General features: G+C 43.2%; 1 protein-coding gene across 1 annotated transcript; it reads right to left on the bottom strand.

Annotated features, from left to right (window-relative positions):
- Positions 1-3,256: 3,256 nt before the first annotated feature.
- On the bottom strand, positions 3,257-19,792 carry LOC117650350. The gene is made up of 5 exons (XM_034393716.1): positions 19,744-19,792; positions 19,123-19,360; positions 6,465-10,246; positions 4,367-6,160; positions 3,257-3,774 (listed from the first exon to the last, which is right to left on the bottom strand). The coding sequence occupies exons 2-4, from the start codon at positions 19,341-19,343 to the stop codon at positions 4,392-4,394; spliced, it is 5,772 nt and encodes a 1,923-aa protein (XP_034249607.1). The 5' UTR covers positions 19,344-19,360; positions 19,744-19,792; the 3' UTR covers positions 3,257-3,774; positions 4,367-4,391.

Genomic DNA, 19,792 nt, shown 5'->3' on the forward strand with positions numbered 1-19,792 from the left:
GTTGCCGACGACGTTACCCAAATTTTGGCGACCTAACGCCTGTTGGTGAAGACGGCCTTCCGGCAGGGGTCACTGTTGGAAAAAATCACAGTAAATCCTTTAGTGATTAGTACAGCTGTCACTGTTGTTCAGAGTACAGGATTTACTGTACCTTTTTTACAGGATCCACTGTACTTTGTACGGGATTTACTGTACCACAGGAGTGGAGTACGGAATATCCTGTACAAGGTACAGTAAATACTGTAGCCAGGCACAGTAAATCCTGTGTTCTGAACTACAGTAAATCCCGGCAAAAAAATTAAAGGGATTCACTGTGGTTTTTTCGCACAGTGGTCGTCGAAGCGCACCGAGGTGGCCAGGTGGAACACGACGGCGGCCTCGCGCTGCACCAGAGGGCGCGGTCGCGGCGCGGTGCTCCTCGCTGAGGCCGAGGCCCGGGTGCATCGTGTCCCCGGGCAGCACCACGATCTTGTGCGGCGCGCCGGGCTGCTCCGCGCGGAGCCTGTCGAACAGCTGCACACTCGTGCTCGCGTCAATCTGCTCCGCTCCACAGTGGATTTGCCAGAAGACCGGCGCCGACGGCCAACACCCTAGACGCGTTTTGAGCTCCAGAGTCGCGAAACAGTGCTCGAACCGGACGTGTGATCCAACTGCAGTGGGGAGCGCCTTACGACTCCAGGATACTGTCCCGCCGAGCTCCGCTGCGTGGCGGGACTGCCTACCCCGCCTTCGTAAGGGGCCATGGCCAGGACAAGACCGCACAGTCGGCCAGCAGACTGGTGAAGGCGGCACTCTCATTCCAAGAACGTGACATCACGTTGAAACGAACGTGACAAAGTGTCACGTTCGTTTGAGCATTGTGTCACGTTAGTTTGAATGTGAACGATCTGATTTTCGGCCAATTCCCACCCAAACGAATGTGACACAATGCTCAAACGAACGTGACAGTTTGTCACGTTCGTTTCAACGTGATGTCACGCTCCTGGAATGAGAGTGGGTCAAAATTATAGATGCGTTTTGAGCTCCAGAGTTGCCAAATTGGAATCGAACCGGACGTGTGACCCCATGGATTCCTCGTTCGGAGAGCAATCCATTGGTGGGGTCACACGTTCGGTTCGAGTCCCACTCACATCAGCGACTCTGGAGCTCAAAACGCGTCTAGAATTTCGGCCGCCAGCACTCGTCCACTGTGCAGTCTGTACAAACTGGACGGACAGTGCACCGGGTGTTTCAAATCAAAAGCCCCGTTATGCCACCCGCTCGACGCCATGCGGGAGGGCTTGCCTGTTGCCACTCGCCCACCGCAAGTGCACCCAGCTGCACCCTGCTGCCTGCGTGAATTTTGATCAGGATTTCAGGCATATTTCTTACCTTCTGTCAATTTACACGAGTGTTTGTTATGCCTAAAATAGTTTGTTAGTTTTTCAGAGTGCACGGCATGCTCTCTGCCTCTGCCCCCCCCCCCTGTGATTGAACATTTATTTAATTATAGCTAACAATCTAGTGTTTTTGCAAAGGTGTGGAAAATGGCAAACATAAGACCATTAGCAAAGTGTAAAAACCCTGTGGAGTGTAAAGATTTTCGCCCTGTTAGTGTTCTATGTGTGATTCCCAAAGCACTTGAGAAAATTGTTCACCAGCAAATAACAGAATATGTTGAAAGTAATGGCATCAGTAATCCACTCCAATCTGGTTTTAAGAAAAGGCATAATACAACTACAGCTCTGATAAAAGTTACTGATGATTTGAGGAAATCTATTGATCAAGGGATGGTAAATTTGTTGATTCTGTTGGACTTTAGTAAAGCTTTCGATAAAGTCCATCACAAACTGTTACTCGTGAAGCTCAAAGCACTTGGCTTTTCTGCTGCTGTAATTAAATGGATTGAAGAGTACCTGACAGATAGACTGCAAAGAATTATGTCTGGTGACGATTTTATTTCTGACTGGCTAAGCCCAGAAACTGGTGTACCGCAGGGCAGTGTGCTAGGGCCGTTGCTTTTCTCACTGTACATTTATGACATCCCAGATGTGCTTTGCTATAGTAAATACCATTTATATGCAGATGATCTCCAGATTTACATCAGCTTTTATCTTAAAGACTATGTAGCTGCCTGTTGTAATGCAAACTCTGATTTGTCGAAAATCGTTGATTTTAGTGCAAAGCACAATCTCTCTCTTAACATTGGCAAAACAAGCCCCATATTAGTGGGCTCTAATGCTTACATAAACAAGCTCAAAGATTTGAATATCCCGCAAATTTCTATAAATGGAGTGTCTATACCATATCAGTCAAAAGTTGTTAATCTGGGTGTGACCATGGACAACACTCTCTGCTGGAATTACCAAGGAATAAATATTGTAAACCGGGTGTTTGCCACACTAGCACAAATTCGAAGGAACTTTGCATACCTACCAGCAGCGATAAGGCTCAGAGTTGTCAAATCACTTGTTTTCCCTGTGTTTGATTACTGTAATATTCTGTTTACTGACATGCTCGTTGATACCTCAACAAAAGTGCAAAGGGCTCAAAATGCATGTATTCGATTTGTCACAGGTGTAAGAAAATTTGATCACATCACCCCTTCATATATTAGTCTTAAAGTGCTTAAATTTGAGGACCGGCGAAGAATAGCTATTGCTCTGCTAACTTGGAAAATCCATAAATTCAAAATGCCTTGCTATCTCTATGAAAATTATGTGCTCATGTCTTCTGTCCACTCTCGCACTAATCGCTATACCCATCTCTCTGTTCAAATACCACGTCACCGCACTGAAAAGTATGCTAATTCATTTTTTATTTCCTCGTGTCGCCTGTGGAATGAATGTAACATCTCAACTTACCTACATTTGAACTCTTGTAGTCAACTTAAGAAAGCATTAATAGAATTAGCTCTAAGTAAATATGGGATGAATTCTGTCTCTTTGTAAGTGCCAAACCATGTCAGCTTTCATATGTCCTAGTCTATAGCTATTATGACTACTGTGTACCTAAATTAGTTATTATTTTTGTACTTGACAAATTGTAAGAAACTTTTATGGAGCAGGTGCGTTGCCGTTAGTGGGGCTTGTCAGCCCTTTGGTGAGCACCTAAATAAAAATTATTCTATTCTATTCCATTCCCCCCCCCCCCATTCCCCCCCCCTCTCTGTGTTGTGTGTGTGCGTGTCCCTGTCTCTCATTTTAAGGACCAATCGCTCTTAAGCTGTGCAATTCCAGCATTAGACCTGTAAGTAAATAATAAAGGGTGCTATTCATATCCTTTCAAAACATTTTATTTGCAATTCTATATAATCTTTGAGACTGACACTCTGCCCTGCCACACTCAAAACACGAATTAGTGAACACATAGTAAGGAAACTTATCATACTATTACATTGAGGCTGCAACCATCACTCTAAATGTCGTATCATGAAATATTTGAGCCATGTTACAGTGAATTCGCCGCAAGCATAAAATGAAGTGATAGTTCTTTATATTACGAATCTTGCTTTGCAGTTTCATTGCAAGATACACATTAAGAACGACAAAGTTCAACTATGCTTGTGCCATTTCCTTCGTAGTATTCTCCAGTGATAGTGTAAACTTCTTCCATTCTTCCTTAAACATATACAGTGATGAAAGCAAAGAAGCCACAGTAACAGATTTCATAGAATTGAAAAGCTTTAGGACATTCCAAAAAAAGTTACAAGATCCTGTTTTTTGCATTAACATTCTACCCATGTTTACTAATCCAAGTTGTAAGAGACGAAATTCAGCTGATTGGCTAAACATACAGGGTGAGTTCTCTCAATGTGTCAGTAATTTGTGGGAAGCTAAGGCACCCTTAGCGGATCATTTTTCACCAGGGGGCTAGAGTGGGGGCAAACGTCTAACGGAGATAATTATTATTTTGTAATTTACCTTTCCGCCTACGACGTAGGCACTCGCTGCCTCTTAGGGAGGCGGAGTCTCACGAGAGGATGTCAAGGGACTCGCAGTACTCGCGGGAGTGCCACTGACTTCGCGGAATTATCCGTGGAGTCCTGCCACCCTCGCGAAGACAGCCGCGAGATCTACTGTTACGCAGGGCACCGCGATAGCTTCTTGGGACCCTCGGCAACCCCTCCAAAAAGACAATTGCAAGGTCCGCCGCAGCTCCGCGAGACTCAAAGCATCCCCGCTAGACCCACGGCTCCCTCTCGTGAGGTCCTGCGACCCTCAGTAGCAGCGGGTGCCTATCTCGCAAGAGCGATCGCCTATTTTGAAACACCAATTATCTCCGTACAAAGACGTTTGCGCCCACTAGTACATTGGTGAAAAATGATCCCCTAGGGGTGCCCAAGCTTCCTTCAAATTATTGACACTTCGAGAAAACCCACCCTGTATTGTGTGGACTTTCTACTGCGTCGCTTAAATGTAAGGAAATTCGCTTTCCTGCATGAGTCCAAAGTCATCCCGGGACGACGTATCATCCTTTGATACATAAAACGAATCCAAATCTGTGTTGCATACCTTATCATCGACACCCTTACGGTCAGTATATTGACCTCTCCCCATTAATTCTATATCAATCTTGTTTTTGTATTTCTGCAAGCCGACGGGAATGGTCCCGGTCAGTTGGATCCTCCACGGGGTGTAGGGGCTTAACATTGGGGACCCATTTTTAATTTTTTTAACCATTTCATTGGGATTTGACTTTGTGCCGTCTGGGTGGTAGATATAATTGAAGGTGTGTGGTTTATTTGTCACTGTGTAAAACTTGGTGCCACATCGATAATCAGAAATCCCCAGGTGAGTCATGCTCACTTCAAATGATAGCCCGTCGTGAGGAGTAAGCATTTCATCTAGCTTTAATTGTTCTGATCTATTTACTGTTTTTAGAAGAACGCCAATCTCGTTGAATTTGATTGCGTTTTTGGGCACGCCTTCCCTTATGTTAGCGAACAGGGTTACATTCATTCCATCCAAAAAGTTTGATATGGCATAGCTATTACTATTATTTCGCCATACAAAAAATGGCTCGAAGGGTACAGTGTCACTTTTGAACTCTGCGGCAGAGCGAATGTATTGATCATATTCTTCGGTGGTTGTTATTTGCTTGGTTATCATCTTTTTAAATTTAGTCAACTTGTCCGCAACAGAGGATGCGATTGCACTGATATTGTCATGTCTGTAGTTTAACTGAAGGTAAGTTGGCAAACTGAACTCCTCCAAATAATTTAATGCAAATGGAAAAACAAGCTGCTTAAAAGCACTAGAAACCATTTCAAACTCTTTTATAACCAGGTTAGCACGCAATGCGACATTTAGCTTTTCCATGGCTTCTTTCAGTTTTTTATCTTTTACCTGTACTTCGATAGAACTTTCCTTACTTATATCTGCAAGGTACAAAGCTAAAAGGTTCTGCTCTTGATAAGTCTCGACGTCTTTGTATACTTGTATTAAAACACCTATACCTTCCTCCAAATTCTGGAAGGCACTTTTGAAACGTTCCTCAACGGTAAAACCCTTAAAAAGCTTTTGCATTTCTTCCCTGATGTTGCGCAGGGCAAGTTGCATTTTCCACTTCCGTACGTCAAGAGCAACTCTTGATGAAACTGCCAACGTAGTCCCCATTTCATTAATTGATTGTTTCATGGTGTCCGCCAATGGTAGCATAATGTCATAGATTTTCTGTTCGTGCTCTAGTAACGACTGCAATTTGATTTTGGCCCCTTCGATTGCAGCGGCAACTTGCTTTATCTTTGCTTCCGAATTCCTAATTCTACTATATGTACTAACAGTGATATCACTTATCCTTATAATATTTAGAACATGCTCCATTCGCCGTGTGCCTTCCTCTACCCTTTGCGTCACTTTTTCTTTTCTGTCCTCGTATAAATACTTCTTCCGTTCCAAAAAGAGTTTTTGTCTTTTTTCCAGTTCTTGTTTTTCCGAAACTGATTTAGCATCAGTATTCTCTTTCAAATGCAGCAACCTTTTGTTTATATAGTGTAATTCGCGAGTCGTATCCGTCAAAGTTTTCGGCACCGCAGTTTTGCTCTGTTCTGTTAACGTCTCCAGCTCACGGTGAAGGTTTTGTCGCTTCTTTTCTGATGCAGTGTACTCCTCGTAATTCTTACCAACGAGCTTCTGTTGCTGTACTTTAGTTAGTTCGTCTTTTTCTCTTTGCATGGTTCACTGAGAATGAAAAAGTCATGATCAATACCCAATTTTGGGCGAGGTTTACTTTCTCACCCAAATTTGGGCGAGGAACGTTTCCTCGCCCAATTTGGGCGAGAAATGGTTCCTCGCCCAATTTTGGGTGAGGAAGGGTGTATCAGCTCCCTATCTAGCTCCATAGTATTATGACCCAACTTTGGGTGAGGAAACTTTCCTCACTCAAATTTGGGCGAGGAAAATTTCCTCACCCAAATTTGGGTAATAAAGAACTCCTCACCCAAAATTTTAGTCATGATCATGACTCTTTCATTCTCAGTGTTCTCTTTCTGTGAAACGACTCAATGTCCAGGTCATGGTTAGTCTCAATCTCTTGCTTAATCTTCTTCTCCAACTCTAAAATTGCGTTGTTCACACGAGGCAGATCATTTGGGCTGGCGGCCCTCTTCTCTTCGAATAGTGAATCCAATTTTGCTTGCAAAACATTAACCGCATCTGGATTTTTTTCTCTTTTGATTTCTATTTTCTTCTCATTTATCAAAGTGCTGATCTCTTGTTGCTGAGTTTCATACATTTTTATGGCTTTTAAGTCTAAAGCTGATATCTTATCGTTTTCTTTCTTTAGTTTACTTTGTGCTGCATCAACCTTATGCAATATTTCAGTCAAGTTAGCGTGAGGTTCATCTTTCTCAAACTTCTTAAGTTCTAGGGCTACATCTCGCAATTGCATTGACAGTACGCGGTTCTTGTTTTTAATCTCATCAGTTATTTTTGACGCAGAGAGCGTAACACCTTTGGGTAATTCTAGCAATTTATCTTGGCCAGTACTACTCCTGTCATCGAGGAGAAGTGCCTCCGTAGTCATCGCTGCTCCTCCAACAGCTGTGGCTGCTGCAGCACCGGCCGGCCCCAAAAAGCTTAAAAGCTGGCTTGCAACATTGACAACACCGAGCAATTTTCGGAATCCAAGCTGCGTATTTAATTCCTTCTCTTGTTCTATTAGCCGATCTCTTTCCTTCTTTGCAGCATTCTGCAGGTCAACAGTTTCATTAATTAATCTTTGAATATTATTATCTATGTCATAAAGGAAGTTATCCACGTCAGAGGTTATTTCAGACATAAAGATACCCGCTTCGTCTGTTTTAGATTGGATATCTTCACTAAATCTTTTGCTAGATGCGGTTATCTCATTGTGGTTGAAAGCTTTTGCCATTTTTTCGACGTTCTCTACGGCAGAGGCAACGAACTTCTCCAAGTCTATAATGAGATTGCCCTCGGATACATCACGCATACTACAAATTTTACTCAAACAAGCTGTGAACAAGTAGCGTAGTACACTTTTATCATCACCTCTAGTTTCAATGTCTTTCAGATTTTTAGCATAACCACTGATTTTCTCCAGTAACAACTGGTATGCTGGTTTCAGAGGAATCTTCCCAACAAGTTTGTAATACTGCTCCTCTAAGTCTTGAAACTCATGAAACAATCCCAGTGTCGTATGCCACACCTTAATCTGAGAATTTTCATCGAGTAGTTCCAAGATCTTCATGCTGCTGAGTTGCGATACCTTGTTTTCTGCAACATATTCCCGGTAGTACCTTTCATACCTAAGCACTTTATCGTAATGATCAAAGGGTAATATTTTAGAGTTTTTTCCTTCCAGGACATTTCCTCCAGCTTTGCCCGTTGTACCTGAGCGTGCACGACGCGATATCGTGCCCCATTCTCCACGATACGATTCGACGCAGCCGCACACAAACACAGTGTGGCAATGTACTTCCGCCACAACATTACTATTGCTGCCTCCTAGGCCCGCAGCACCACCTGCACCAGGAATGCCGTCTGCCCCCACGTCTACTTGGACTTTGACGTTTGGGTTTTGCATTAACCCCAAGACCGTAACATTGCCTGGTTTTCCCCCCTTTCCGCCTCGTCCACCATCCCCACCACTGCCGCCTTTGGTGCCCATCGGACCAGCCACCTGGTAATAGTGACCAGGGAACAAGTCACCACGGTTATGTGACTTAGGGTTCACCTGACCACGGCCATGTGACTCACCCATAACTGTGAGATCAATGTCTACGTCTAGCAGATCGCCTTTGCATCGAAACGTATCTGGGGGACTCTTGCCGTCGACTCCATTTTTTCCATCGCCACCTCTTTGTCCATGACCACCTTTACCCCCATTAGCAGACACAGTGAGCAGGTGCAAGTTGACAAACTTTTCTCCGATCCCAAAGAACAATCCCCCAGGTTCCCCTGGCTCTCCATCTTTTCCATTTTTGCCGTTGCTGCCTGGTGCAACACCCGCATCAGCTGTAGGCTTTGTGAGGGCTGCACCCTGTTTGCCGTCTACGACAATTTTAGTTGTATTCGTAATATACCATGATGGTGAAACGACTGTTAGAGATGCAACGCCAGGGCAGTCCAAATCAGTGTCAATAAACACTTTTTCATAAGCGAATACGATTATTTCGTTCAGTTCCTTGCAATTGACATTTTGCTGACTTATCTCACTGAGCTTTACGTATCGTCCCCTCAAAACTAATTTGGATTTGCTATTCCCTTCGCGTGATAGAGTTACCTTGTGATTGACTGTCGCTCTTATAACCTCACGTAATGTTTTTTGTCGAGATGAATCCATCAGCTTGAATGGGATGTCTATACCCACGTGTTGGAAAAGGTTTGTCAGTCGAGTATCGTTTATATTCTGAATCATGTCTACTTCTGGTATATTAAATGTGCTTCGATTCTCTTGCACACTGTACCCTGATAGCATATCATAAAGCCTTGTCAAAAAGTCATACCATTGTTTCGAGTCCTGAGAGTTCTGAATAAGGCCTTGAAGTCCTTGAGCCCACGGCAGAGGGTCAAAAGTTCGTTTCCCACTTACTTTCTGTAGGAAGCTAAGATACCTGCCGTAATTTAATATGGGTGACATAGTTTCACTTGAAATTTTAAGTCCCATATATTTTGTAATATTTGAGATATGCTGCACAAACTCGCGGGCACTTAGATTTTCAGCAGTCGATCTGCTTTTCTGCCAATCTACCGCAGATAATAGGTCCAGCAGAGACTGGAATCTTTCTTTTAACATAACAATATCCATTGATAGTTTTGTTTCGGTGGCTCGGTAAAAGTCTGTAACTTCCTTGCCAATTTTTCGAACACAGTCTTCTATAAATGATAGGGCATACTTAATCAATTCCTCGGCATGATTTTCAGACTCAGCAGAAATCGTGTACCCAAAATCTTCATCATTTTTCTTCCGGAAAACAAGGTTTTGGTGAATTATGAACTCTAACTCTTTTTTGCAATTTTGTAATAAAGATATATTACTTACTACTCCGGGCACATCCGGCCTTTTGAAAATGCCGATCCTTTCATACACTTTGTTCTTTTTAAATAAAATACCTTCTAAAAATTTGATAGCGTTTCTTTTTAGTGTGCTGTTTTTAAAATAGCTTTCTAACTGTCCTTCTTCTAGATTGCCTTTCACTTCCTGAATAAAATTCCCAATTGCATTGAACTTCTCAGTATCCCTTATGAGGGTCGAACTGTGTTTAATTAATCTGACGAAGTCCTGCCTGTCAACGGCCTTCTTCACTGATGAGTGATTCACAACGAAAACTAACTTAACTCTATCAGCAGAATCAATCAATCTTTTCATAAAATAGGCCTGGGATATATCCTGAGCGACTCCTCTGGTATCACTGAATCCAGGGCAATCGTAGTAGGTTGTTTTTGTGTTTTCATCTACTGTTGGCTCAGGGAAAATAGTTTTTGATACAGCAGTTGAGCTGGAACCTATACGGTCATCACTGTCAACGATGATAAACTCCTCGAGTCCGAGTCCTTTCTCAATTTCCTCGGATATTAATTTTGTGTTGTTTCCAGCAAGGAACTGTGTCAGAGTACTCTTACCGCTTCCAGTGTTCCCCAATAGTATTACAATGTCGCGATGTGCTGCAAGTCCATTCCTCTTATCGCCTTTTTCCATGAGAGAAAAGATTGATTTCTTCAAGTCTTCACCAGGTGGCATTCCTTCTTGATGGAGCAGCGTTACGTTATCTTGCGTCCTCGCCACATCACGGGCAGATGTTTGCCTGCAACACCAGAAACCACTCAGCACCACGTTCCTCTCAGGCAGCCCGTCGCTCACAGAGAAAAGAAGATGCAAAGACCAAATATATAGTATTCTCAATTGCAATTGATATTGAAGAAGGGAGCACTGGTGAAACAAAGGCATAAAAATTATGCCCTTTAAGGGCGTAAACGCTCTACAAATCAAAGAGTGTACATAGTATGCTCTAACTGGAGCATGCCTGCAAGCACGCTCTAGCTAGCGCATGCCTGCCAAGCATGCACTAACTAGTGCATACATGCCATGTACACGCTTCCTGATGCAGAAAACTCCCTATCCCTTATGCAGTAAATGTATGCTTCAGTTAGCGTGTACATGGCATGTATGCACTAGTAAGTGCACTAACTAGTGCACTAACTAGTGCATACATGCCATGTACACGCTTCCTGATGCAGAAAACTCCCTATCCCTTATGCAGTAAATGTATGCTTCAGTTAGCGTGTACATGGCATGTATGCACTAGTAAGTGCATGCTTGGCAGGCATGCGCTAGTTAGAGCGTGCTTGCAGGCATGCTCCAGTTAGAGCGTACCATGTACACTCTTTGATTTGTAGAGCGATTTACACCCTTAAAGGGCATAAATCGTTAATGCCTTTGGGAAGGGCATTAAAATTTTGCATGAAATTCCTATACCATTCACGCCCTTCCCAAGGGCATAAAACGATTTATGCCCTTGGGAAGGGCGTAAAAGAGCATCTATGCCCTAAAGGGCGTAATTTTTATGCCTTTGTTTTACTAGTGAGACTCGTCCTTTAACATGGTTCATCACCAATGTTCGTACATTAGGTGTCACGTCGATGTAAATACTGAACAGGTACCTTAGGAAATCAAGATACATACTCGAGGAAACCTCGAATGCAAGCTACGTATTTCCTTTCATTTTTTGGGAAAGCGACTTTCACAGACCCTACGAACGGACAGAATATTGATACAAACATACGAGCATTATTTCATGCACCTATTACGCATGGATCTAAACTTCTTGGGCTTCCCTCGCTTCGGACGCACCAGAAAGTGAGGTGAGCGTTAGGGTGGAGCGATGGGTCTAAAATGAGGTCTGAAAGTGGGAACTAATCCGCTAGGTGGCGCCACTGAGCTAGGTTGCTATGACAAATAGCTCGCGTGGAGTACTAGTTTTCGGCGAGTTTGTTTACGTTGTGAACTCAACTTTCAGCTGTTCCAAAGTTAACCTTCCCCATTCTTCTTCTTCGCCCATATTAAACTAGGGGTACGCGCCGTTTAGTCTGGGCGCGTAGTGTGGCTGAGCGATGCGAATTGACATGGTTTGTGCACTTTGGACTTTGCTTGAGAAGACGAAATGTGCATCTTCAGGACTCATATTGAGTGAACTTTAGACCAGGGGTACAAATGGAAGTGATTTTCGTTATCAGAACACCAAAAACTGCTGGGATCAATGCCAAACTCGATTTAAAAATTTTGGTCCAAAATGGGTTAAAATTCGGTTAAATGTGAGTCTGGGAAAAGTTTGAAGGTCATTTTTGAGTTCAGCACATCAAAAACTGCAGGAAACAATCTAAAACTCGACTTGAAAATTTTGGTCCAAAATGACCTAATTTGGGATGAAAATATAAGTCTGGAGTCGAAATGAGAGTGATTTTCGTTATCAGCACACCAAAAACTGCTGGGATCAATGTCAAACTCAATTTAAAAATTTTGGTCCAAAATTGGTCAAAATTCGGGTAAGTGTGAGTCTGGGAAAATTTTGGAAGTCATTTTTGAGTTCAGCACACCAAAAACTGCAGGAAATAATATAAGACTCGACTTGAAAATTTTGGTCCAAAATGACCTCGTTTCGGATGAAAATATAAGTCTGATGTCTAAATGGAAGTGATTTTTGCTATCAGCACTCAAAAAACTGCAAGAATCAATGTGCAATTCAATTTAAAAAATTTGACCCAAAACCGGTTAAATTTTGGGTCTGGGGACAATTTAGAAGTCAATATTGAAGTCAGCGCACTGAAAACTGCAGGGAAACGCATGACTCTCGAATTAGAAAGTTTTGCCCCAAATTGCGTAGCTCTAGGTGAAAGTGTAGGTTTGGCATTGAAATAAATGTAGCTTTTGTGACTAGTACACTGAAATCTACAAACAACTATCTAGACTCAATTTCTGTACATTCCTACACTGTCTTCATGAAGCACCCTCTGTCATCACCAATTCCCTGATGCCACACCAATGTGAATCCCTCAGTCGAGTAACATTCAATTGCCAGCATTGAATCGCTTAATTGATTACTCGTATGATTGGGTCACTATTCGATATCTCTTTTTTCTTAACTAATGAATTCTCAATTTTATAAGTAATATCTATGAAACATTTTGTCATTCTTTCATTGTGAACCAGTGAATAAAACAATATTGATTGGCATTCGTTATCACAGTTAATATTAAGAGAGTCAGTTTAGGGTAGGCTGATCTGAACCAGTTAACGGGGACCAATTATTGTCAAATCCAGTGATTCGTCATATAGAGTCCAATGCCAAGGCTACCCAAGGCTTAATGAACCGACACAATTTATCTTACTCAGGTATGCAATACTGAGTAGTACCAGTTATATTAACTTCAGTGAAGTGAAAGGAATCGTCTCATTAAATCCATTCACTAATTCACTCACCGCTCAAAACCTGAGTCGTCTCTTTGAACCCAATATCAATTCAAACTCTATTAGGATTAAATATACACAACCATACATTGATTCTATTAATAAACACATGTTAGTACTTTTGCACTCTTGTCAGCTTGCAGCATTGCAATAGAATGTATTTCTCGAGTCCAAACTAAGTATGCCTGCTAATTTCAACACAAGTTATTTGCATTTCCCTGATTTCCTCTACTATGAGAATTTAAAAAAAAGAGGATGACACTATAGAAAATGAAACAAGTAGATGCCCACAATACAAAAGGTCAAAATAAAAACATTCTTTTTACACTGCTGTCAAAGTGCACTGACCTGAAGAAGATTCCCCTCGAAAGGGGGAGGGGGGAGAGGGGAACGAAACACGTAAATCATTTTCACGGCCATTCTCCATATTTCGCTGTGTTGATACCCTAAAAGGGTTTTAATCATTCTAGAATGTGGAAAAACTATGGCCGATCTCATTTCCAAACCCTTCTGCTCGTTATTTTGTTTTATTTGCTTATTTGCTTCTGTCCCGTATTTGAGAGCCGCGGCCGCAGGTATGAGAAATTCGTGAGTGCTGAGTGCTGCCAACCTAACCATGCTAATAACCTGATTCAAAAGTATGTTTTGAATATTTCAAACGATACTAAACAACGATTTGAAACAAACTCGTGTTGGGGGGTACTAAGGTGACGTTAAATACGAAATCTTGAAACTATAGCTACTGTAGTTGCTGAGAATCGTTGGTGAGTACAAAGTCACAGACAGACAGACAGACTCACGACCAGTCACTTTTCAGCGCGCCCAAACACGGCAAGGGCTTCGCTATCGCTCAGCCAATTATATGCGCCATCCCCATTCTAAACGTTCACGCCTCAGCCATCACCCGGTACGCTGTACGGCCAATTTCTCATAGTGGACTTGCTGGGTGGCGCCATCTAGCGGCAGGAGCTTTGCCGCTCAGGCCTCATTGAAAATTCTTTCCCAGAAATGGGAGCTTTAGGACACTAAGACTAGTGCCAAAACAGTTTTGGCCGGGGCCGCCCCTTTCTTGCCCATCAGAGGCCTCAAAAATGGGTCCAAATGTCAAAAGTGACACTTTTAGGAGCATAAAATTGGAACCAGGGAAAAATTTGGCATGCCCTTTCTCGCTATTGGTGCGGAATGTATTCCGGAATGCTGTGAATTTTTGGGAGAGCTGTCGGACAAGGTCTTTGGCCCGGGTGGAGGCCGCACACTAAATGTTTATGTAGAATTTTGTACGTGCCACTTGCACGATTTTGTGCATGCGGGGAATTTGCAAAATATTATGCGTGAAAATGCATAAATTCATGCAAATGCACGCACAATTTTATGCAAGACGGCACACAAGTTTAAAATTATGCATCACCACGTACAAATTTGTACACAAACATTAAGTGTGCGTTTTTGTCCAAAAACGGCGTGAAAATCGTCGTTTTTCCAGTATTTTGATGTTTTTCGCCATCTCTGCAGATGGTTTTGCCGAAGACTCGATCCATCTCCAAAGACCCATTCTGAAATATCATTTGCATCCAATCTACTCCGGAAGTAACCAGAGTGGAACTGGAAATGGCCCAGATCGCGCCGGAAGTGCGCATGAAGCCAAAATGTCGAAAACGGTGCTTACCTATTCTGACCGAAACGTGTCCACTTCCGGCGCGATCTGGGTTATTTCCGATTCCACGCAGGTTACTTCCGGGGTTGATTGGATGCAAACTGATATTTCAGAAGGGGTCTTTAGAGATGGATCGAGTGGGACATCTTAAACGGCAAAACAGTCTACACAGATGGCGTATAACATCAAAATACAGGGAAAACGACGATTTTCACCCTGTTTTCTTTTGACAAAAATGGCCTTCACCCGGGCCAAAGACCTTCTCCGACAGCTCTCTCAAAAATTCACAGCATTCGGACATATATTCCGCACCAAAAGCGAGATAGGGCATGCCAAATTTTTCCCTGGTTCCAATGTTATGCTCGTAAAAGTGTCATTTTTGACGTGTAGACCCATTTTTGAGGCCCCTGATGGGCATGAAGGGGGCGGCCCCGGTTAAAACTGTTTTCGACGGTCCCTATCGATAGGCTCGTAAGTCCGAGTGGCGAGAACGTAAGTGCGCAAGTCCGTCCGCCCGGGACATACCGTCGTAACTCGCCCGGGTCGCGACGTAGCGTGCTATCTAGAAACGGAATGATGCAACCATAGCACGCTAGGGTAAACTATACAGTTATCGGCAGGGGTACAGTTATCGTCATCTCGGCGGATAATTGGGTCCTACTCTGCAAGTACGCGTCCGTTAGTGATGTGGCCAATGCAGGTCGCTAGAGACGATTTTTGACGATTTTTGAGCATGCAGGACCGAGACAGCATCGCGTTTGATTGAGCATGTCAGCCAACAGAGCCATGTTCCTTGTCAAGTGCAGAATGAGGCCGCTTCGGCCGCCTGATCTTACCTTCCATGCTAGGAACAGAGCGGTTCAATCTTTCGTTAAATTCGTGAATGCGGGCCGGAAAAAACTATTCTCTTTGCCAGGTTCCTTCTCCCCATCTATTGAAGAGGGCATTCTGTGTTTGGTGCTCAGAAATTCCTCTTGCTTGTCCTCAATCGGGGGGTGCCGATAACTGTGCCCAAGAAATCACCCCAAACACAGTTATCGTCAGGGTGGCCTCAAACTTCACTGGTGTTTCGGGCGTCGTCCGGGAGTTAATATTCAGATGCACTATGACCATAGGAGGAACACTACTGCCAAATTTGAATGAAATCGGATCACTTTTTCCCAGTGACCTACATGATTTACGAAATTCCTCCTCGGCGCTTTGAAAGGTTTTTTTTGCAGCTCATGGTGCTAGGTGTCCGTGAGTCTAAAATGAAGGGCGCAAGAGGCATAATAGAAGAGAGAGGGGGTTCGTGACATGTCGAGAGGTGATATAGAGTGTCTGTGACGACTGTTAGAAATTTTCGTCACTTTCGGTCATGTTTTGCCTTTTTAACAAGGGGTGCCGATAACTGTCATAAGGGGTGCCGATAACTGTATTTTGGCTGCCGATAACTGCGTTTTTGGTAACCTTTTTCTCAGGTTAAATAAGAGCGTCACAAAAAGTTTTTGGTGAAATCTTTGTCAGGCACTTCGTTGTCTAGATCCTTCTGAGGTGTCTGGAACAAGTCGCACGGTTCTAAATGTCATAACCTACCCTAGAGGCCCTTGAAAAGAAAGCGATGCTCTTAAACTGACGGTAACTGTATAGTAGGGTGGGCCGTGAAACACGATTTTTCGATATCGCAAACGTAATAGCGCGCCAAAGTTACTTCATGGCATTACAAACTCAACGCGATCTGGGGCAGGTCTGTAACTTAAAGCTTGACCCTCGCGCATCGACGTTGAAAATTCGAAAATTCGACTTTTACGGGTTTTTCTAAAAACATCCATAGGAACTGAACCAGATGTCCAAATGATGTTTGCGAGACGGAAATGGAAACGTCTGATCATGCTTTATCAGTTTAAGACCACCGGGACCCTCTCCGAGCAGTAGGGGACCGATGGGAGAAAATTACAAAATTACAATTTTTTCCGTTTTTTACAAAATGCAAAAATTGCCTTCAGGGTTTGATACGGCCATCCTGACGTCACCGTACCCGAATCATACCCCGAATCATCTTCTCTAAGGGCCCCTTTCCCGTTTTAAGGGGGGAGACTCGTCATTCTACGTCAAAAAATCAGATTTTCGTTTTTGAGTTTTTCGAATTCTTTGTGTCAAACCCTTGAAATTGGTGGCTGGCTGGTTTCGAAATTCAAAACCGTTTGGCCATAGGATGACTTTTTGTAATTGTTTTTTCCACAGGATAGGTTAGACCGTTCGAACTTTGAAGCCATTTTACTCAATTGCAATATTTTGGGTCTTGCGCGCACGATTTGAGCCAGACCGTTGATTGTTTCGACTCAATAATTTTTCCTATGTTTTGTCTCTATAAGGCCGTCACTCTGAACTAGGATATCTTCAATCGGACCAGTAGAAGTGTCCGAAAAAAATTATTGAAATGTCAAAATTTAAAGGCTTTTCTTTGTACACTTAAAAATGTAAATTTGAGGCACTTAGGAACCAGGTATTTCAATCATTCTAGTTCAATCTAGAGTGCCAGGAGTCTTCTTGAGAGAGGAACAAAGACATTTATGATATGATGCCGCATTCTCTGAAAATCATGCGCGCAGTGAATTTTTGGCGTATTTTAGTGGTTTAGTAGAAAGATCACAGATTCTAGGTCATAGGGCCTAGAGTCAAACTTTTTTTTTTGAAATCAACATTAAAGAACCCCCTTTTTAATGGAAAACCCCGCTAACCTTCAAATTTATTGGAAAGATTTTTTATTTAAGCCTGAAATTTGTTAAAATTTTGGTGTTAAAGACGAGTCTCCCCCCTTAAGCGCACGGGGTACTCCGGGATCCGTTCACACGTTAGGATTTGGACGCCAAAAACACATGTTTTACTAAAAATTCAAATTATCGGTACTTAGGGCACTCGTCTCGTCCGTATGAACTGTAGTGACTCAAAATCGATTACTAGATGGTGTCTTTGCGTCACAGGCACCTACAACCTATGCGATGGATAAGAATAACCTGTATAATCGTGCAGCGACCTTCTGTCGTTCCAGACGAGCCAAATACGTTTTTACTCTAGATTAACGAGATTTACAGTGTAAATAGCGTTCTAAAGGTCTTTTCGTCCGATTGTCTATATGTTCCTGCGACGCAAAGACACCATCTAGTAATCGATTCTGAGTCACTGCAGTTCATACGGACGGGACGAGTGCCCTACAGTGCCCTGAGTACCGATAATTTGAATTTTTAGTAAAACATGTGTTTTTGGCGTCCAAATCCTAACGTGTGAACGGATCCCGGAGTACCCCGTGCGCTTAAAACGGGAAAGGGGCCCTTAGAGAAGATGATTCGGGGTATGGTTCGGGTACGGTGACGTCAGGATGGCCGTATCAAACCCTGAAGGCAATTTTTGCATTTTGTAAAAAACGGAAAAAAAAATGTAATTTTGTAATTTTCTCCCATCGGTCCCCTACTGCTCGGAGAGGGTCCCGGTGGTCTTAAACTGATAAAGCATGATCAGACGTTTCCATTTCCGTCTCGCAAACATCATTTGGACATCTGGTTCAGTTCCTATGGATGTTTTTAGAAAAACCCGTAAAAGTCGAATTTTCGAATTTTCAACGTCGATGCGCGAGGGTCAAGCTTTAAGTTACAGACCTGCCCCAGATCGCGTTGAGTTTGTATTGCCATGAAGTAACTTTGGCGCGCTATTACGTTTGCGATATCGAAAAATCGTGTTTCACGGCCCACCCTACTGTATAGTTTACCCTACGTAGCGACCCGGGCGAGATACGACGGTATGTCCCGGGCGGACGGACTTGCGCGCTTACGTTCTCGCCGCTCAGACTTACGAGCCTATCGATAGGGACCGTCGTTTTGGCACCAGTCTTTCAGTACCCTAAAGGTCCCGTTTCTGTGGAAGAATTTTCGATTTTAGACCCATCGCTCCACCCAAGTGAGGGATGCAGGACTTCGACTTTTTCTCTCAATAGGCAATATGTGACTTTCCATCGTTTGAACAAAGTTAATGTGGTATCGCCAAATATCGCCTTATTATAAACTTTCATTGACTGTTTTTCCATGTCTCGAAATACAATTATCATGAAAAAGTGACTTGAAAAATGTGAAAACAATCTGATGTAGAGTCCCCGCGGGGTTCGAACCCGGGATCTTTGACGAGTGGTGCACGCTCTGTACCACAGTGCTAACACGTTCCACGGGAGATGGAGGGTCCAGCTACCTGATGACTCTCAGTCAGTTATGAAATTTACGATCGAATGCCGAAAATTACGCTCGCGTCCTCAAAATCAACATTTCCGTTTCGTAATTTTCAGAACACGATTTGTAATTACCAAAACAATTGTCAATTTTACGACTTGGTTTGAATTTTTGCATAAAGTTATGAAATGTGCGATGTTTGTAAAATTCATATCCGTGTTCGGAAAACTGTCATCAAAATTGTTTTGAAAACTCAAAACTTTTTTAACAATGCACGTAATCTTTTAAAGCGGTCACTCTTCATTGTAAGACTGCTAATGCAAATTTTGAACCAAATCGGAATCCAACTGTATTATAATTACTCACCTGTCACCTGAGATAAGGGTGGCGGGGTTTCTTAACGTTTCCGGCACGGTCACCAGACTTGCAGAAAGTCCACTGTGCTGTGAAGCAGGGCTGCAGCTAGCTGTGAGCCCTGTGATCGCGATTGCTGCCAGCGCCAGCATCGCCAGTCTCATTGTGCATAGGCCAGGCCAGCTCATGGCAGGTCTGGTACGGAGGCAGCGTCCAGTAAGCCGAGTCACCATCCGGCCACCATCTTTCCCTGTAAACGGGAAGAAATTCAGACGTAATTCAGCCAGTGGATGACCCGATGCAGTCGGATCCGGCACGTCTCTCACGAAAATCCGACAACTGGATAAACTTTCAGTGAGGCTAGCCTTCAGCACACACTAAAGTCCATACGGACACCGTGTTACGAATAGTTTTGTGCAGCCATATTACGGGTCCGTAATTCAAGGGTTTTGGTGTAACGAAACTATCTGTACATAACGGACACCAAAAACTTTGTATTGCGGACGAAAACATCCGTATTACAAACGGAATTCGATCCGTAATATGGCAGCACAAAACTATCGGTAACCCACAAGCACGGTATCCGTAACGTTTTAAGTGTGCTGAGGTCGGTTTTTCGAACCGATGACTCACCACAAGGTGTTAGTGAAATCACAGCGATTGCTTGGCTGCTGCTGTGGGA

The sequence above is a fragment of the Thrips palmi genome, unplaced genomic scaffold, assembly GCF_012932325.1.
Source record: "Thrips palmi isolate BJ-2018 unplaced genomic scaffold, TpBJ-2018v1 HiC_scaffold_5, whole genome shotgun sequence".
Lineage (NCBI taxonomy): Eukaryota > Metazoa > Arthropoda > Insecta > Thysanoptera > Thripidae > Thrips > Thrips palmi.

Coding starts and splice junctions, on each gene's coding strand:
- LOC117650350 (XM_034393716.1), bottom strand. CDS start 19,343: ATGGTGACTCGGCTTACTGGACGCTGCCTCCGTACCAGACCTGCCATG. Junction 10,247..19,122: donor ACCCTTATCTCAGGTGACAG/GTGAGTAATTAT, acceptor CTGGTGTTGCAG/GCAAACATCTGCCCGTGATG. Junction 6,161..6,464: donor TGAGTCGTTTCACAGAAAGA/GAACACTGAGAA, acceptor TTCATTCTCAGT/GAACCATGCAAAGAGAAAAA.